Source organism: Falco naumanni, chromosome 14 (assembly GCF_017639655.2).
Source record: "Falco naumanni isolate bFalNau1 chromosome 14, bFalNau1.pat, whole genome shotgun sequence".
Taxonomy (NCBI): domain Eukaryota; kingdom Metazoa; phylum Chordata; class Aves; order Falconiformes; family Falconidae; genus Falco; species Falco naumanni.
The window spans coordinates 3,790,134-3,810,896 of NC_054067.1; the positions used below are offsets into that span (position 1 = coordinate 3,790,134).

A 20,763-nucleotide genomic window follows, 5' to 3' on the forward strand; every position below is an offset into this window, starting at 1 on the left:
CCAGGGAGTATGCATAAACTTGGCAAATTTCTAAGGACCTCAGTAAGTGTATAAAAAGAGCTTTAAAAAATATCAGAGATGCATGAAAAATGAAGTGTAAGGTCTTCAAAAATCAAAGCTCATCTACTGAACCTTGTTTACCTGTTTTGAAAGCCATTCAGGTATCTTGATGGATAGCCACAGAGCTTTCTTTGCTTGCAGGCAGTGCTCAGTTATTCACCCATGGTTTTGTCTGGTTTCTTGCCATACTGCCTGGAGGTATAATGATACAGGGCTGAATATTTGTGTTGTGCTCTTTAAAGGCACAATAAAAAGCTAGCTTCTGGGTGAGCCTGCACACCTCAGAAGATTAATAAACAGGCTTTTACTTTCAGGTTTCTAGAATGAAATCATACCATGTCATGAAAAGATCTTTGTTAGGACTAGATGGGGGAAGCAGAGCTGCTCTTTGTAGAAGCTTTTTTCCTTTCTAGTGATGTGGAACATCCATATTAGATGGTGAGGATGGTGTGGTTACACTATGTCCAGATCTGTCCTACACCACACACATGAATGTAAGTTTAGGGATTTCAAAAGCGCTGAATGCCCAGATATCATCTTTCATTTTCCAACAGCATTCATTCATTCATTGTATACAGCAAAGTTGCCATATGATGTGTTGAACAGTGACCTATGCTAAATGAGGCTGTTTTTTTCTCAGACTCAATCCCAGCAGGCAGGTGACCATGTTACAAAATCTTCCATGCATGTAGTACTGAGTTGTTATCAACAGTCTCAGCAGCAGGACTCTGGGGTGGCAGCTGGGGAGACTTATCTGCATTTGCACCCTTAAAACAGTCTTTCCAGCTGATCACTGGTGGGGCAGCAGGGTGAGTGGTGCGTATCTTGGAGCCCCTACTCTTATGACTTTGTGCAGTTGCCAGATCTAGTTGTTCAGTTCTGGAAATTAGCATGGAAATTTAACCGGTACAGCTGCATTGTGTTACAAAAGTTAGGACAAGCAGCATTGAAGTGTAACCTCTCCAAACTTGGAAGAAGAAGAAATATTCAGAGAACTGATGGTTCATTGGCTTGACAAAGTGGACTTGAATGTTTATTTGAGGAGACAGTATTATTTGGCATGTTATTCACGTAACACCAAAATGTTCTAACTTGATGTAGGTTAGCCACATATTGCAGCTGTCACAGAACAGAACTGCAGAAGACTAGCTTTTGACAGCAAAATCATCTCTGACTAATCTTGCCATGCACAAATTTGAAGAAACAACATAAGACCGGTATGTCAGTCAAGGACAAGGAATCTGTTTGTGTTAGTGTAATGTATAGCAGGCAGTAAATGCCTGGATCATTTGTTAAGTCATTTTTGGTGCCTCATGCCTCTGACTTGAATGATCTCTTGGACAAAGACAGGAAATATGTTGAAAGTTAAAGGGATTGTCACTGTTTTAAGAACATTCAAGAATGATTTAGTGAGTTTGTCAGTTCCCTTAACTTTATGTATCCCATCAGTCTTCTTGCCAGTAAGAAAAGAGGCTTGGGAAGCCAAAGTTGAAGTGCAGGACATGACTGATTGACTTTCTACAGACAACAGAAACCGGAAAGGAGAAGTGACACCTTTTATATTGTATAAGCCAAGTGTTCGGTCTTACTGCATCTGAAGGACTTGAATGCCTTTCGGAGTCAGCGTTACGTCAATAGTGAAGAGTGTATCATCTTATTTCATACTTCACTTGGAATGATACCTTAAAGTAATAAACTCTGTGGAACAAACAGTGACTGCTATGGATTCTCCCTTTTGGATACAGAAGTGGTCATTGTTATTCACCTGATTTCTGTGAATTTCAGCTTTACTTCTGTGGCTTAGTGAAGTGTTATGATATTCTACAGAGAAAAGAACTGAGGCTGCACTCCCCTTATACCTCTCATGTATACATCAGATCCATCATCATCCAGATGAGCCATTTAGATGTCTCATGACTGAGAACAGTTACCTCATAGTTCTTCCACTCCAAGAAAAGTGAGGTGGATAGATGGATTAATCATAACCCCCAAACTGAGATCTTGTGCAGAATGGCATTTAAAAACTGTGACTGCAGTTTTTCTGTTCTTATTCTTTCTCTACAAACCCCAGCTGGCTGAGTAAACATCCTTCAGCAAAGCATATATCCTCCTCACCCTACACAGGTGATGTTACTCAGAAGCAGAGGTAGCCTTTAGGGAGAAGTGTTTATAGTATGTGTGTCTGTTCTTTCCTGGATATTGGAGTAAATTTACTCATTCAAGAAAAGGTAAGGTAGAAAGAAAAAAGAAGCCAAAATTAAATAGATTCAGCATAGATATTTCTCAGGTCAGAAAGGAAGCAAATGAAAAATATTTTTAGAACTTTTTAATAACACTAACAGGGTAAAGTAGGTATGTATTCAAAAATATCTGTGAATTACTTTTAAAATGCTCATATTTGCTTTACTTATCACTTATTTAATGTAAATGTTAGAAATCCACTAGGGAGAATAAACCCAGCCTTTCACTTAAAAGTCAATACCTTCTCCACTTAAGCTAAAGTCTGTGAGAGCTCCTCTTATTCATTTGCAAGATCTGTAACTCTTGAAGTGCTGCCTGCAAGAGGACTTGGGAAACTCTGCAAGATTTGTCTCTAAACAGTTTTTAGCCTGAGTATTTTTTCAGTGCTTCTGTAGGATGTGCCCAATAACCCCTGGTCAGCTCTTGGAAACCAGTTAGTGTGTTGTTAATTAGCTGACTTTCTCAGGTATGTTGGTCATACTCGGCACTTGCTTGTACTGCAGCCCTCTGCCTTTGGAAACCCAGTCTTATACCTACTTAATCTTTGTAACTGAACTGTATCCTGGAGTGTTTGCTGAAATACATCCCACAGGAATTTTTGTATCAACTGTAGTCTGCTGTCTGCTAAAATAAATGCTGAAAAGTTTTGCTTATGTCTGGACTCTTGCTCAGGGCCTGACCCAGGCACACTGTGCTCTGGTGGGGTGTTTGCTCGCAGAGGATGGCCTCCAGAAGCACCGTTCAGCAGCTTGCCTTTATTCAGTGCAGAATTTATGCCAGCACTTAAATCCTGCTGACACAGGCCATAAATACAAACCTATAGCCAAACACATGTTTAAGCCCTCTGAGTAGAGAAGGATTTAATTTCAAGCTTAAATACTTTCTTAATTGCTTCCTTCATGGGTAGGTACCCAGGATTTGCAAGCCCTCTACCTTTGCCCTAGAATATGTGGGACCTCTTTTATTTAAATATTTAAGCCAATCCAGCATGAATTTGTGAAAACTATGAATTTTGATGGAATCGTAGCAGGCTTTTAGGCATTATTCAGGCTTTCCTTTTGCTAGCGTTCGTATCACTGGTGAATTCCCAATTGCTACTGCTGACGCTGAGTTCGTGTCTGCTACTATCAAGGGATGTCTTACGGATGGGAGACCTTTAGTTAAGACTCATATGCCATCATCACTTAAAATATTTTAAGAACAGATAAGACAAAATTCTGTGTGATTTGAAGCCATATATTCATCTGTGGAGGATCCGGAGTTTGTTTTATTCACCAGCAGAGGGACTGAGCGATTTGGATAGCACCTGGTTTCCTCGAAGGACTTTTCCAGCTCAGCTAGTGATCTTTTTGATGGCAGGAATGACCGCAGTTGGGTTTTGCATCAGTGCTTTGCTGTTCGTAGTAATCGGCACGTGAGTAGCAGCTGTGGTTTTGGTAGGATATTCATCCTGTATTTTTCTGAGAAAAAAATATTATCTTTTGGGAGTGCCTGATGAGGTATGTTGAGTTGTAAGTCCTTTCTCACTGAGTTATGCGGCCTTCCTTCTAACTTCTTTGTCTTATTTCTTCCTTTTTTTCCTGTTGCAGAAAGTACTTAATTAACAGGATGAACAACCATTAGGTGTTTACCCTCTGCAGCTCACACTTCAGCAGCAGAATGTAAATAACTTCGCAGTCATTAACAAGGTTGAACTTTAAAAAGAAGTGTGCTACAAAAGAGGATTTTCTTATTCATCTCACTGTTTGCAACACTGCAAACTTGAGGAGGCTGGTATTCTTATGTAGCATATCTGGTCTCGTAGGGCTTACTGGCTCTCCGCAGCAGACATCAAATTAGGCCACAGATAGTTTCTCTCTTCAGTCATAGGCTCATTTAGAAATGTAGCTCTTTGAGTATTGCCCACTGGAATTTCCTTTAAGAGCAATCAAACCGATACAACAACCGCATTTCCGTTCCTCCTCAGAAGATCCTGTCCTTGGTACCAAATGGAGGCAGAGTGGTTTGTCTGTGTCACTGGGAGTGTGTTGGGCTACTTGGTTCTTAGCAGGAGCATCTGCAGGAAGAAAATGGATTTTAAAAGTTCATTTCTTTGCGTGCCATTTCATGTTCCTGAAGCCAAAGTTAAGAGAAAAGAGGATCACTTCATTGCAGAGTGTGACCCATGTGCCTGTTGATGTTGTGCCAAGTGTTAAAGTATGTTTGGGCTATTGGACAGTGTATATTAAGCTTTGTGAGTCAAGACATTAAGATTTGGCATTGATTGATAAACGCTAGCCTGTGGTAGGACTGACACTGTAGGAGTTTCCTGCATCTTCATAGAAGGAAAGAAATTCTAGCCAATTCCTTCTGAAAATTCAAGTGTGAGAGACTGCTCTCCCCAGTCCATCTGCAGTTGTGTTGATGTGGGGGGGTGGGTACTTCTGTGCCTGGGTAGGTCACCCCTGCTATCGCTCCTGGATGAAGAGGGGAGTAGACCTGCTGCTCCCAGTCCTGCCTGGCCACACTGTACTTGCCAGAACTGGGGGGAGACGTGTGTCTTCAGAGACATCTCCCTTCAGCCTGCCAGAGAGAGGGTGCAAAGCAGTACCTCCACAGGATGGGACCGGGCTTTCTTCTGAGTGGAGAATGGCATTTATCCTTTTTGTGATAGAATTGGATTCATGGGAAATCTACATTCTTTACAGATGTAGCTGAAATATATACATACGCTACTATATCAGACACTGCAGTTGTCCAATTGTCACACAGACTGCAAAATCTAGCTCGGGTCACGTGAAAATCTTCCTTCCCAAAGCCAAAATATCTTTAATTGTAGAGGGCAGCAGTATATAATAATACCCCCAAACACAGTAGCCTTGCAGGTATTCAGCTGCGATGTTTTAGATGCAGTGGGGTATAGTGCTGCTGGTGAGATCTAACCTATTGAAATGAGTGTCAGGCTGGGGAACTAAAGTTAATTTCATGGCTCCCATGCCACATTTGGCTCTCAGTGGTAACCTCCTTGGGAGCTGATGTAGCTGACTGATAGAAGAACTCAGTCCTGCTTATTAACACAGGGCTCTGCAGTTACAAATTAGTGTTTATTCATCTATGAAGAGCGTTCACTATCACCATCCACAGCAAGAGTACAGAAAAGAACTCCAACAAACTCCAAACAGAAGAGCCTGTTGGCAGCCATCACAATAATCAGAATAAATGCCGAGAGATACTGTGCTCAGCCCCTGTGATGTCTATCAGGGAGCTATTTCAGTTGCTCCCTGAGGCATTCACATCTCAGCCCATCTGTGTCTGATCCTAAATTACTTATGACTGTGAGAGATAAGGGATTTCCCCATAGATAAGGGGAGGTGGGGTGGAACATAATTTCTGTGTTTGATATTTATATTAATGGCACAGCATGCAGAAAGCATTTAATTCCTGAGAAGTAGAATTTAAGTGACATAAAAGTATCAGTAAAGATTAGATATTAAGAAAAAGACACTCCATCCAGCAGCTGCTTTTTTCCCTTAAAAATTTTCCCCTTGGTAGAGGAGCAGGTGACAATGAGTATGATGAACACTGAAAATGAAATTCTCTAATAGCACAATCCAGCTGCAAGCCAAATGTTACACAAAGACCCTGGCAAGACTGAAAGAAGAAAGAGAGAACATAAAAGACTTTGTATTGCAGTAGTCTCTACCCTCAGAGTGCTTCCCAACCATGACTGAAGTTGCTAATCTCACTTCTTGGAAAGGCAAAGATGCAAAGATACTTATCCCCATTTTCAGAAGCCAAGAGACTGAGCATCTTGTCTACTGGTAGGTAACACAGTGGCATTGTCCTCACCAGAAGGTACTCTGAGTTGCATCTTATCTCCTAGTCATTATGTGAACTGTATCTTCAGCTAGGGACAGGTTCTGCTCAACAGGTGATGGAGAAGGAGCTTGCTCTTTGGATTACCTCCCCCAGAAATGCATCTACAAGCTTTGCGTACAGGAAGGGGCAATCCTGGACAATGTTATGCTAGCACTACCACAGGCTTCATAGCACTGAATGTTTAGTTCAAGCATTAGCTGAATTGAGTATAAATGACACTTTTTGGAAGCATTTCTTCTCATTAATGCAGCTGTCAGAACATTCTCCATCATGTCTGTGGGATGATGTCTTGTGCTGTCAATTGTAATAGAGATTGGAGGCTCCTATAGTGCCGCAGTCCTCAAAAAAAAGCCCAATACTATGCTTGTTATGTATTGGAGAAATACATTGTTTGCAAGTCATATGCTCATCTTAACCACAGAGAGAGCTTCTGGTACCGTATGTCTGCCTCTGATTCTAGATCATCTACAAAAGTGGGACAATACGCAGTTTTTTAAATTATCGCAATCTGTCCTTTTTATTGTGCAGAAACTTTTAACTGATCCAAATCCTGTCACATACGGTGTGTTCATATGAAATGGTAAAAGACTATGATATACACATGTGCTATTTCTGTCCATGGCAAATGAAAGGCTTTGCAAAAGGTGAAAAAAACATAGTTGAGACTCTACTGTCCTTTGGGACCCTACTGTCATGGTTTCAGCTGGGATAGAGTTAATTTTCTTCTCAGTAGTTGGTGCCGTGCTGTGTTTTGGATTTGGTGTGAGAATAATGTCGATAGCACACGGATGTTTTTAGTTGTTGTTAGGTAATTTTATACCAAGTCAAGGGCTTTTCAGTTTCTCAGACCCTGCCAGCCAGAAGGCTGGAGGGGCACAAGAAATTGGGAAGGGGACACGGCCAGGGACAGCTGGCCCGATGTAGCCAAAGGGATATTCCATACCATGGGATGTCATGCTGAGTGTGTAAACTGGGGGAGCTGGCCAGGGGCGGCCGATCGCTGCTTGGGGACTGGCTGGGCATTGGTCAGCGGGTGGTGAGCAATTGTATCGTGCATCACTTGTTTGTTTTTTTTCCTTTTGGATTTTATTCCTCTCTCTCCCTCTCATTCCTTTTTATTACAGTTGTTATCGTATTTTACTTCAATTATTAAATTGTTCTTCTTAACTCACAAATTTTACCTTTTCTCAGTTCTCCTCCCCATCCCACTGGGGGGAAGGGGAGTGAGCATGCAGCTGCTTGGTACGTGATTGCCAGGTGGGGTTAAATCGCAACATCTACCTGGGTGGAAATTGAGCTTGTGCTCAGGAAGGGCCTTGGCATAAGCAGTGCTGGAGAAGCCAACTTGCTTTTCCAGATCTCAGTTCTGTCTATTTGCAAAGTAGAAATGAGATCATTTCCTTAACCTTCTGAAGAAATTTGAAATTATGGATGATAACAAAAGTGCCACGGTATTATTACAATTTCAGGCTACTTTGCACCTAAAAGGGCTGAGCTTTTTCATGGGTTTTGTGTTTTATGTGCATTGATTTAGCAGTATGTATCCTAGACAATCTTCAATGAGTTGAGCATTCAATGGCTTAGTCTCGTCAATTAATTTGATGGTTTAGTTTAGGTAACAACACCTAGAAGCAAAGCTGAGGCCAGCATTCACAGGACTACTTAGGGAAGTAGCTAATTTCAGATTCTTTCAAGTTAACACAAAGTTACTGAAAAGCAATTGGTTCTTTAGGCAGCACATCAAGGGCTTATTAGTTGACTTCTTCAGTATAATTCAAAATTGCAGTGTTTCGGCACACTGGAAATCTTGTTTTTCAGCCAGCTGTAGTCCTTGCACTACTTGAGATCTAAACTGCAGTATTTACTGATTTTAAATCTGTGATTAGTAAGTTGGACTACTACGAGTCAGTAAAAGCCTACATTCTAAAGCGCTTAGCCTTACCTTTAACAAAGACAGCATTTGATGTTTGTGACATTAGGGAGTTTCTTTCTGTGGTATGCTTAAATTTCCCTTAGGCCATTTTCAGTGAGGTTGGGATGGGCTTGATTGGAAAATTTAATGGCTTTTTCCCATTTCCATTCCCTTTTGCCAAGCTTGTCTTTAAAGTTGCTCTTTCATGATGTGTGAATTTCTCTCCATTTGAAGAACTAACATCAGATACAACACAGAAAGCAGATTTTAGAAATGAGCTATTAGGCAGAGAAGAGGCACTTTTAAGATGCTTGCAAGTTGCACAGCAACCAGCGGAACATACAGTCATTTGATTTCTCAAATGACTCTGACTTTGACTCAAGGGGAAAATGGTTTTATTCTCCCCGTAGAGGTTTCTATCATGTATGATAAAGAGAAAATGTGTTTATATATTTTCCCCCTTAAAAAAAAAAAAGTTGCACCTCATCTCAGAGAGGAAGCAGCATCTATTACCATGTAAATTACCACAGAACACATCTAGTCACAGCTCCCGTTTGTGATCTTAAATGAGAAAATATAGAGGGTAACCTTCTGTTTCTTCTAGCTTTCAGACATAACATGCTGACCCTTCTGAAATCATAGATTAAAACCCAACCAACCAAAGGACAATCGAGGCTTGATGTTTCTTCAGTTTCTGTAGAATTGTTTCTTTCATCACTGTCCCTAGACATAATTTTACAATAACGTTTTCTGATCATTACTGGCAACAGGTCTTCGCTTTTTCTGGAGATAATCACTGTATCAACTACTGTCCAGTTTCCGCTGCATGCATGTGTATGTTGATTCCAAATCACACGTGTTTCTGATCTTCTTTTCAGATGCCCTCTGGAGCACAGCGTCACTTGTATGTTAGATGCAGTAGTCGTGTTTATTATAGTAATAACACATAAACATCCAGGTTTGTAAATGCCAGATATCTCCTCTTGGACATCACATTTTCTGTACCAGTTTTGTTCAGTCCATATATTTGAACTACCCAATTCAAAAAATGGTCTGATTCTGATATTAACAGCTTGTTATAGCATATAAAATATCACAAAATCTAAAAATACCTGCAGAAATTGCTTCATCAGTCTGAGCAACTAATTTCTCTTTTTGCTTGACCTTTATTTAGTAATTTTGAACAGGGCAGCGATAGAGCTCTGCTTGCATAGAGTGCTCTGAGAACTGCACATAAAAAGTCCTCCCAATACTGGGCAGTTTTGGCAGAGAACAAATATTTAAAGTTATGGGGGTGTGCTAAAGCTGTTATTAATACATTGTCTCTTTCACACCTAATCTGATCTCCTGGTGACTAAGACCTGCAGGAAGTCCTAGGTATCTTTAGATGTGATGAGGAGAGCCTTGTAACAGTCTCATAAATGCACATGTGATGGCTGATTTAGTATTAGCTTAGGCCACGTCTACACCGAGTGGCTTCTGCCAGGGTCGAAAAATCATACCAATTTGGGGTGGAAAAACAGAAGCTGGTCCCTTTGCTATCATGGTGTAGTCTTTCCAAGAGCTGGTTTAAATTACAGTGATGAAAGAGTGCTTTGCCTGATCACATCTTCCCTAAGGGGGAGGAAGACTGTGGTCGCACTACATCCCTCCCAGAGATCCCTTTTAAATATAGATGACCCCGGTGTAATAAACAGTACTGTCATCTTCAGGTTACTCACCACTTTGAGTCACCTTTATAAGAGGTCTCTTCTTGATAAATGCTGCTAGTACTACTGTGTCCATTGGAAGTGTGATTCTCTCTGATATGCTCTGTCCTATCATAGACCTAGTTATAATGCTACAAGAGTATGTTTATCAGCAACGGTATCCATGCTAAGACAGTTTTTCTGGTTTAATTACAGAGAACTAAGTGCAATACGCATCCTCAGAACAGTGGTTGAGATTTTCTTTTGAACTTACAGAGCCCAGTGAGAAATCTGAATTTAGTAGAAGTACAACTTCATTAAGATGGATAACAAATCAAATACATAAAGAAAAACACAGTTGTCTTGGTCTTGCAGACATCTCTAATTAGCTATGGGTCTGAAAAGTTTTGAAAACCATGGGGCTGAAATAGCATGGCTTGAGTTTGGAATTCCAAAGGCTGTTAGGTATTAGAACAGTCTGAAGTATTTGCAACCTGAGCATGTCTGGTGTGGAGTCACTGAGGTGCAATAAATCACCAACATAATGCTTTTTTTTACAGAGTATAAATAAACTTTCAAGTGTCACTTTTGGTACTATGATCAAAGATTTTGCCTCTGCTTAATCTCTTATATTTTCCAACTGCTTTCTTCCTTAATAGTGAGGCATGTTTACAAATGTGCTGTCCTGCTTCCCAACAGATGTCACCTGGCTGAACTTTACATTACTGTGTGCTGTCTCATGCCCAGCCCAGCCCACACGCACATATGCTGGCCTCCTTGCACAAAACCACGTGCAGCACCCCACACACTTCTAGAGACATTCTCTCTCCCTTTCCCTCTCTCTCACACACTCTCTCTCAGAGCTTTACACCTTTTCCCTCCTGTCTCATCTTCCAGTCACTTCTTAAAGATGCTGACAGTGATTTGTTTGAGGTGGTTGAAACCTGAAACATTCTGAAAAGAAACATGCCGAAAGAGAAACACATAGGAAGAGAAAAAGCTTGTAGTAATTTTCGTTGTATCACTTTTGCACAAGGCTTCGTGTGTGGTGAGTGACTGATCTACATAAGGGTGCTTCAGATAAATAAATCCTCACTGAAGATATCTTAAATCCTATGTAGAAAAATAAGAGTGAAATATTCCTCCTTTCTTCCCTCCGTCTTCAAAATGTGAGGGTCCATGTGGACTCTTAACACATATGTGAGGGGGAGTGCACGTGAAGTACCAGTCAGTAATAATCTTTTTTTTTTTTCCTCCTCAGTTTGTTGCTCAGCCAAACTGCCAGCAGCTACTAGCAACACTTTGGTATGACGGTTTTCCAGGATGGAGGCGGAAACACTGGGCAGTAAAACTCTTGACCTGTGTCACCATCGGACTGCTATTTCCTGTGCTATCCGTGGCATATCTGATTGCACCGAAGAGCAGGCTGGGACTGTTCATTAAAAAGCCATTTATAAAGTTTATCTGCCACACCGGCTCTTACCTAACCTTCCTCTTCATGCTCCTGCTGGCGTCACAGCACATCGTCAGGACTGACCTTCACATGCAGGGACCACCTCCCACCATCGTGGAGTGGATGATCCTGCCCTGGGTTCTAGGTAAATCGAAAACACAAAAATGCCTGAGCCACAGTCACCTGACTCGCACCCATGGCAACTGTGTGGAGACTCAGTCCTGATCTCAGCATCAGCAGCATGTAAAGAGATTTGGCAGCCAGCTTCAGTAACTGCACGAAACAGCTGGGCTCCTTCTGGAACAACAGATCTGTTGGCCTAGGGCTCTTCTGCTGTTCGCATTGCCATCTGACATGCCTTTAGACATGACCCTGAGTAAACCGCAGCAGGCACAGCTCTCTCCCTGCTTCCCCCATGCAAGGAACGGGTTAGGAATTAGCTTCTGGGTCACGCTAGTAACAAGTAGTGTCACTTCTCCTGCTGGCTTAGTTCTGCTGGCTGGTACGTGGCAGAAGGCAGCGCCGAGAGCCTGTCTCTGCTTTTGCCTTCACACTGATCTGCTCCCAGAGCCAGCAGGCAGGTACCAAACCTGTATATTCCTGGCTCCCAGACTCCCAAATAGCCTACAGGAAGGCAAGAAAGAGAAGATAAGTCTTACCCTGCCATATGCCCCTGTTCTGATAAACACTGACCAAACCAGTATCGAGCAATCTCATATAAGCAGCTGGAGAAGAGAGTATTTATCATCAGAAGCTTAAACATGAGGCTCTTGTTCCTGTCTGGCTTGGGCAACCACAACTGTGAAGAAAAGGAGGTGTCCGTGTTCCTGAGGGCAGGGTGTATGGGTGAGGTGGTAAGATGGGATGGGAGAAAGCGGGTAGAGCCGCTGAGGGAGAAGAGCAGAGAAGCATAGTTGGATTTAGTTTTGTTGGCAGAGGAGTATTTACCCTTTCAAAGGGCTCCAACACAACAGCAAGTGAAAACGTGGGGACTCCATTAGAAACACGATCTCTCCTCTAATTAAGCTGCCACCTCCCTTGCTGTGCCATTAACATGTAGCACTGCTGTGAGCGGTGGTTTCCACACCTTTACAGCTCTTGTCCAGCCTCTCTCCGCACAGCCCAGGGCAGTTCAGTGCAAAACCCAGGAGGTCAGGTAACAGTGAATGCGACTGTCCAGTACACATCAGTGGCCTGGAAAGCCACGCTGATGCTTTCTGAGGACACCTCTCACAAACTTCCATCTCTGGAGCTCTCCTTACAGCTCCCCAACCCTCCTCATGGGTCCACCTCCACTTTCCTGTGTCTGCTGGCTCTTCTCTCCTCGTAACACCGGGCGCCAGCTCCTCGTTTCTGTGGTGGCTCTGGGATCAGGCTGGTTCTGTGCTAAACAAAACTAGCTGTTCCCTGTGCCAAACCTAAAACTGCTGATGGAAAACAAGGAAAGAAAGTAAGAGTTGCATACATGTTCACAAACCACTTTTGATCATGACCCAGGGCACTTTGCTCCTTGTGTAGCTCTACCACAACTTACAAATGGTAACTCAACCCTCATTTTCTTATTGAACTGATTTATGGCATTGAAATGCATATGTTGGTAGAAGCTTCAGAATAAGCTGAGAAGGTTAAATGTCTTTTCTGAGCTTAGGTGATCTCTTCACTTTATCCTTTACTTCATGGTTAAAATTGAGGGAAATGGTAGGCATCTCAGCAAAATTGATTTGCAGATGAAAGAAGAATAATCCATTAAAAAAACCCTTTCAAAATCACCTCTTACAGCTGTCTGCTCTTCTTTTCGAGTTCCTTTGTTTCAGATAAATAGGAATATTGTGGGACTGTTTATTAAATGGAGAAATTAGAACAGTTTCATGAGATTAAAGGTTATTATTTAAGAAATATTTTCCACTATAAAAGGAGAGAGAGAACAGGCACACACAGCATTGCTGTAACTATAGTAACCAGCAATGATAACTCACTATAAATACAGCGTACGAGTTCTTCAGCAGGCTCCTCTCCATTGATTTATTTTATTTTATTTTTGTGTGTGCATGCAAAGATTTGGAGACAGCTGTAATAAAATTACCTTTTTGGCCTTGACATAGTGCTTGCCTGACCATTGACCTTCTGCTGGCAGCTGAAGGGCTAAGATTGATATTTGGATGTTTGCAGCAGTTCATTTCAAACATTATCTGCTCTTCAGATTGAACTTTCACATCCTACAACTTGAGTTGCAAGTGGCATTTCAGTGACCACTGCAGTGTCCTGTGGTTAGGGATGGCTAGCCATTTGGGTAACTGTGTTGGTAGTGCACCTGGAGGGGTATTTTGTTGGGGTTTTCTCTTTTCACACATTTCAGGTCTTCATTAAAGGATAATGTTGTAAACTGGGTAATTCAAACTATGTGGGGGCTCAGAAGCATGTAGGTGACAAAGGAGCCCAGCTGCCACTTTTTAATGGGACTTAGCCTCTCAAAAATGCTTCAGCAATTGTACAGTAAAGGACATATAAGTTACTTAAAATTAGAGTTGTATGCCAGGTGAGTTTTGCAGTCTGGTAATGAACTTCAGAAGCTGCCCCTCACCTCTCTGGCTGCAAGGAGGTATAGTGAAGATGAGCAAGTGCCAAAAATTATTACCAGAAGGCATTTCAGAGTTGAGATGATGGGCTCTGGCCGTAGCCTCAGGAACAAATATTCACCTCACAAAACCCATAGCCGTATTTGATGGTAGGTGAGTCATTGCAGAGATGCGATGCCAGGCCGCAGTGCCCTTTTTCGTGCTGAGTCTTACCTTTTTTTCACAGATAGTCCCTATGGGCTTTTTGTGCAGTAAGATGCATAAGTACAGTGACTGAGCATGGAAAATGAATTAACTTCTTCCTTCTTTGGTGTGATATTTCCAGGTCAGGGAGGAAATGTGCTGGCATGCAGAAGCTGGTACTGGTGTTGCATGTTCTGCAGAGAAAGTCAGGAAAAATCAGTATTTTCCAACTGAGCAATTAATTACTTCTAGTTTCTATGAGAGCAGAAAATCTATTCGAAACTATACCAAATACAGTTGCTTAAATAATTAATTCATGTATAACAAATTTCATCTGAGCCAATCCACTCATACTAGTAATAATTAACATATGTTTCAAGCAGTCTCCTTGTGTGTGTATCTGAAGCCCTGGATAGGAAACCAAGGTCTTTTTCATCTCTCTCTAGACTATATTCCCCACAGAGTTGTAAAATTTCTCATAATCAGCAGTATTATACTTGCAGAAGACAGGAGGGATGAGACTTTTTTCTAAACTGTTAATTTAAAAATGTCTTTTATTACATCAGATATACACAGTGCTTTAATGGCAAGTTATACTTCATCATGACAACGAACTCTCTTTCCACAGGTTTTATCTGGGGAGAAATCAAGGAAATGTGGGATGGTGGATTCAATGAGTATGTACATGACTGGTGGAATCTGATGGATTTTGCAATGAACTCCCTCTATCTTGCAACTATCTCCCTTAAAATTGTTGCCTACGTCAAGGTACAGTAACTTTGTAACTTGCTTGTGAGAACTGTAGTACGCAGGGTAGAAATTGTCAAAATCAAAATAACAGATGGAAAAGAGTAGCTGCTTTTTAAGCAGTCCAGTTTTTAATATCACCTGGAAGGCTTATTAATTTGTTTGGAGGATGATCATCCTTCTCATCCTGACTCTTTAATGAAGTAGATTTGGGCACTGGGTAGAAGTTTCCTCACTTGTCCATTTTGTAGCTACTCAGTGGCTAAAGATACATTTTGTTTTCCATACTGACACTGGACCTCTTTCAACAATGCTAGGCATAGTGAAAACACAATTTTAAAATGAAATAGTAAAGAAAAAACAAGAATAGGTTATCTGAAAACATCTACAGCCAAGATCTATGGTCTGTAGTCCTACAGATATGCAGAATACTAATCAGAAGTTTGTGAAAAACCTAAGAAAAGCAAGCCTGCTAGGAGGAGGCTTCCATCTGATACAAAGGAGTCAATGTATTCTTTTTAATACATAGTTTTAAACCACAGGGAAGGAAATGACAAAGGAGTATAAAGGAGCATGCTGGAGCTTTAACGCCGTGTAGGTTCTTCACTGTCATGTTCCATTTGTGGCGAGAATGAACATCAGAGCTCATCCTCAAAAGCACCTTCCACATTTATAGACTTCCGATGCTCCAAGTCAGCTTATGCATATGTTTTGAAGCCAGAGGATAGCCTGAAGCACTTTCCTTCTGTCTCTTTTTCAAAGACTCAGACAAGACACAAGTGGCCTCCTGCAAACTTCCTTATGCAATGGCTCTCTGACTTCACTTGGAGCCGCGTGCTTGGCCTGATTCTTTTCTTGGTATGAATCAGCAGTAGCTTCACTGCAGTTAGTGTAATTACACAAGTGTAAATCAAGTAACTGGAGTCTGCTCCTCGGCCGCTTACACGCTTTCTAGTTTTGCTGTGCTGCTGTCTTGGTCTTGCCCTGCTAAAAGAGTACTGGTTCTTTTAACCCAGCCTCTAATAACCAGGACTAGTGCTTCCCCAAAGCAACCTGGTTTTGTCCTGCCCAAGCATGTATGCAGGCAGAGAGGAAAAGAGGAGAAAATTTCACAAAGCTCATTGACTCCAAAATGGCAAGGCTTTTATAAATAACTCCTTAGCAAGCAGTCCTGCTATGGGGCCTTTTTAAAATCCAGAAGGCTGCATAGTGGTGACTTAGTTTTTCAAACGGAAAAGCTTTGAGATAGTTGCTGCTCCCTGAAGAGGTAGCTCTGTAACAGCATCAAAGCAGGAAAAGATTACATCTTTTTTCTCCCAGCATTCAGAACCAGTGAATTCAGAAACCAGAAGCAATTCATTACAGACTTGAAAGGTTGGTCTTTAAATGAGAGCAATACAGAAAAAGGCTGGAACTTGTAAGATTCATGAACAACTCTTAAAATGTTAACAATCTCGCTCTTTCTCTTTCTCACACACAAATGACTAGAAGAGCTGTGCATCCACAGAAATTTACTGTCACATACTGGGCTTTAAACTCAGCCAAACCACGCGTATGAAGGAAGTACAGCTTTGTTTATATACTCTGTAAGAACTACAGAAATGTACAGGCTAACTACAAAGACCTATATGCCAGCACACGAAAGAATGCTTACAGGAATATGTCTCTTTGAGTACAGATCAGACAGACTTGGATTAAACGTGGCTGATCTAAGGTCTGCTCCTGACGGGGACCAATGTCAGACAATTCTGAAAGGTGCATAAAATCTTATATAGGAGTAGTTCTGAATCAGCATGCTCACAGAAGTTCCCTTCTGACCTGTGTCACTCAGAGGTTGCAGTGTGCTCTGAAACTTGAGGATTTGTAATGTTGATAATGGCTTCAAAACCTTTTGCAACATGACTTGTAAAGGTTTTTTTTTTATTTATAGAACAGCCTCGAGCTGGAATAGGCTGGGATATATGCCAATATACCATATTCTAACACTTCTTAGAACTTCAAAGGATTACATGGACATTTAGCTTTCTGCCAAATATCAAAAAAATAAATTGCATACTGACACTAATGTTTTCCATCCTTGTTTTTACGTGGAGGCTTTTTTTTTTCTTGATTTGACTGGTTCTAAGACCTGGCCCTAATATTGTCCAATACCAGTGAAATCTTCAGGGTAATTGTAGGGTAAAAATACTTTCTTAATCAGTTTTAATTTGCTGCATTGAATTACCACATAATGAGGAAGGCTAAATGTGACTGCCTGCGATAACTTAGTTGTACTGTTCTGTATACATCTCTGCTGTGTTTCATCTTCTGATGCCTAACCCAAACAACTCCAACCTTCCCCGATACCCAGCTTCATCAGATACCTCTGAACTCTTCTGTTTCTCTATCGCCTATGATGCTAGGCTGCTCCGCAGACACTACAGTTTTCCAAGCAAGGACATACCATCCATTTATAAAGGGCCAAAATATGCCCCTAACAAGTTGTTTTACAAGTAGATGTGAGATGAAGACTTTTTCATGTACGTTCACATGCAGTCTGTGCTAAACCCTAGCAGAACACCCCTGGGCTGCTGTGTCCAGTCAGCGTGCAGATGTGAATTGCGAGCAACCGTGAGGCTTTCTGATCGCAACCGTCCGCCCCCACTGCTGGATACTGGCAAAAAGTTAACATGTCTGCTTGTTTGTAAACATTTTAAGACCCATCTTCAAATCAAGTTAACAGGCTCTGGCCATGATGTTCATGTAATAAAGAACAGTTTGGAAATGTCAGAAGCAATCAGAGGTCATGCTGAAATGCCTTTGTATCATGTATCAACTCCTTCATACAGAGGAACAGTTTGAAATATCAACTTGCTTTTAGCTGTGTCCTTGAAAAAATTGTGAGCTCGTGTATTGGACGTTCAGATTTAAATAGAAAGTCCCTGCAAACTCATCCGTCAGTATGATACTGATACTGCTTCCTTTTAAAAGGTATAAAAATTATTTTAGGAGTTCTAAACATGCTGGCTATGCTATTAGCTGTATTATTCTAAGTACATTTTGGCCTTTTTATACATGTTAAATGAGCAGAGACAAATGTTAAAAGGACAATTATTCCTTGATGTTAAAATGTCTTTGGCTCCGTTGTACTGTGCCCGTGTAGTTAAGCCAGAGTAGTTACATTTATGTGACCAGCTCTTTTGTGCTACCTATTTGCATCTGGCTGCATGTTGCTCAGAAAATGTTTCTGCTTTTACAGTTACATTGTGAACCAAGTTAAGGTTATAATTGATGCACTCAAATGTATCCAGTGTTTCAGCTGTGATTATGACCTCTGCTTTAGCAACTCTCCTAAAATTGCCGTGACAAATTAGCTAATAAGAAAATTAATATGAAGAAAGCATTTTGGTTCTGGGCTGTTGACACTTTGAGATTACTAGGGAAGGAAAGCATCCACTTCTTACGCTTAATAGTTCATTGCTTTCCTTCTTCCCTCCCTCACGTTCTTCCTGGAATGTGCAGTGTTTTGAATGTGCAGTTGATATTTAGGAGGAATAAGAAAAAAAGAAGTAATCGGAAATTTCCAACCTGAACCTGCTTAAAAGGGTTCATTCAGGCAGTCTGAACCCCTTTAAATATTGAAAGATAAGGAGATTGTGAAGCCACAGACCTGAAGAAGCCACCGACAGTGAACTCAAAAATCAAAAGGCCTGTTTTCTAAATATAGGCTAAGAACAGCCAAAATATCAGAAGCCTCTAAAGAAAAGCTAGTCCCACAGCTATCCATATCGGGGGTCATGATTTAGTAGGGAGAGTTCATGAGAAGGCATTATTAAACCTGAGTCTCTACCCTGATCAAGTCAGCTTAAATCCTGAATCCCGAATGTTAGTCTGACAGTAGCTGAGATTTAGAAGTACTTCTTGTGTCGCCAGCACCTGGTTAGTATTTACATGTGAAGCATTAGTATTAGCAGGTGTGACTTTTTGAGTAATCTCAGAGTAATTACAACATAATTTACTTTTATACCCTTGTTATTTCTTTCAGTACAACGGTTCTCGTCCGAGGGAGGAATGGGAAATGTGGCACCCGACTCTCATTGCAGAAGCCCTCTTTGCAATATCCAACATTTTAAGTTCCCTGCGTCTCATATCCCTGTTTACAGCAAATTCACACCTGGGACCCTTGCAGATTTCTCTGGGACGCATGCTGCTAGACATCCTTAAATTCCTTTTTATCTACTGTCTGGTGCTTCTGGCTTTTGCCAATGGACTGAACCAGCTTTATTTTTATTATGAGACCAGTGCCTCGGAGGAACCCAACAACTGCAAGGGGATCCGATGTGAGAAACAGAACAATGCCTTCTCCACGTAAGACATCCTTTCCTTTCTGTTTTTAAGGTTGACTTCCACTGTCCCCTGTCTTACCTGCCTTTGCAAGTTTTCTGTCACTGCACTGAAAGCGCCTTTATTTATTCATTTGCAAATACCAGGTGAGCTCGTTGACTATGCAGGAAATGTGTGAGTTAACTGGGGCAGACATTCTGCTGAGCTTTGCTGTCAGAAAGACTTTTAGTTAGGTCTGGCAGCGGGAGACAATTGTTTTAGTTCTGGACCAAGGAGGCTCCCTACATGATCCTGCAACTTAAATTTTATTATGGCTACATGCAATTACAGTATATTTGAGAAAGCAAATATCCTTTTGCCATAATTGTTTTGTCTGATTCTGGAGAGAGGAGGGGAAGCCAAACAAAATGTAGGAAACTGGATAAACCTATGGAAAAAAAGGTATTAATAAATAATGTGATACAGCAACAACAACAATCTCATGTAGGACATTTTTATGCATACATGATGTTGCAGACTTCTCTGATTTTTTTTCAGCCGGGTGAAGCTAAAATCCCAGCAAAACACTTTTTGGTGGAAATGCTGTTACTTTACTGAGATGTTGGCATGGCAATTGCTGTGATGACAGCTGGCAGGGCTGAAAGAGATAGCACATGCTGAAAAATAACATGAATTGTCTTTCTGATGTATTTGTTTTAATTACTAATAGTGGAAATAATTATAATAATCAGCCCCCCCCGATTGTTCTTGCTGCTTGCACAGTACTTAAAACACAATGGGAAGAGAAATAAATAAAGCACGGTCTAGAAAAAGGCCTACGCCCTGCAAACAAGCAAAACAAAACTGTTGTCCACCACTTTATGCTAAATTAAATAAAACTTGTCATAATGCCCAATAATTCCCCACCCTTCCTCAGCTGAAGGCTTGAGGTTAAGAAGCTGTGACGTATTTGCACTGCTATCAAAAGCAGATGATGGCTGAGGCCACATGACTGGGTTGGAAGAGTCTCTAGCATTGTCCTTTGGGCTTCCTCCCTAAAAGAAGTGGCCAGCCTTAGCAGAGCAGCATGACCTGTTAGACCAGACGAGCTGCTGTTTTCCAGGATGGGGCAGGAACACCATAGGCTTGATTAATTTTCTCATGAAACCTGTCTGTATCTGGAGAAAGTGAATGGAACCGCACTGTGCTAATAAAAACCAGAATTATAGACTTCAGTCTTTTTTCTATTTTTAATTGTTTCGCCTGCCCCAGAAACGTGTTGTGCTGCCCTTGCAAAGGAATTAAATAACAAACACTATTTCTTGATCTATGTCCATATTGATGCAGCAGCCAGAGGGAGAAATGTCTGGCAAGCACAATGTTTCTTAAGTGGCAGCTTCTAGCTCACAGAACGGCCAAACCCACGAAGTTTGGGACTAGAGCCTGCCTTTCCCTGGAGCTAGGTGAACAGATGTGTTCAGTTCTGCATGCTGGTTTGGACCTGTCTCCATTGTAAACCAGTTGTTTTATGGATTTCACTGTCGGCAGGTTAGTGGAAAAAACAACAGCAGGATTTGACTAAAGAAAAAGAGTGTTGGGTCAGGAGGAAGAAAAAAAAAGATCCTCAGGTCTGTAAGAACATGTAATATCTTGGGAACTAGAAATGATACCACTTAAGAAACGCCACTTAACAGAAAGTGTGCAGAACCGCTTAAATACAGACCACAATTTCTCCCACCCTAA

The 20,763-nt window shown here is 41.3% G+C and overlaps 1 protein-coding gene across 1 annotated transcript in view; it reads left to right on the forward strand.

The window, feature by feature from the left end:
* The window catches only part of TRPC5 (transient receptor potential cation channel subfamily C member 5), a 66,731-nt gene that overhangs the window by 22,559 nt on the left and 23,409 nt on the right, over positions 1-20,763 (forward strand). The window contains exons 3-5 of the mRNA XM_040614610.1: positions 11,021-11,357; positions 14,600-14,739; positions 18,743-19,065. Of these exons, the coding sequence (XP_040470544.1) occupies positions 11,021-11,357; positions 14,600-14,739; positions 18,743-19,065 (800 nt within the window). The remainder of the gene's footprint in view (positions 1-11,020; positions 11,358-14,599; positions 14,740-18,742; positions 19,066-20,763) is intronic.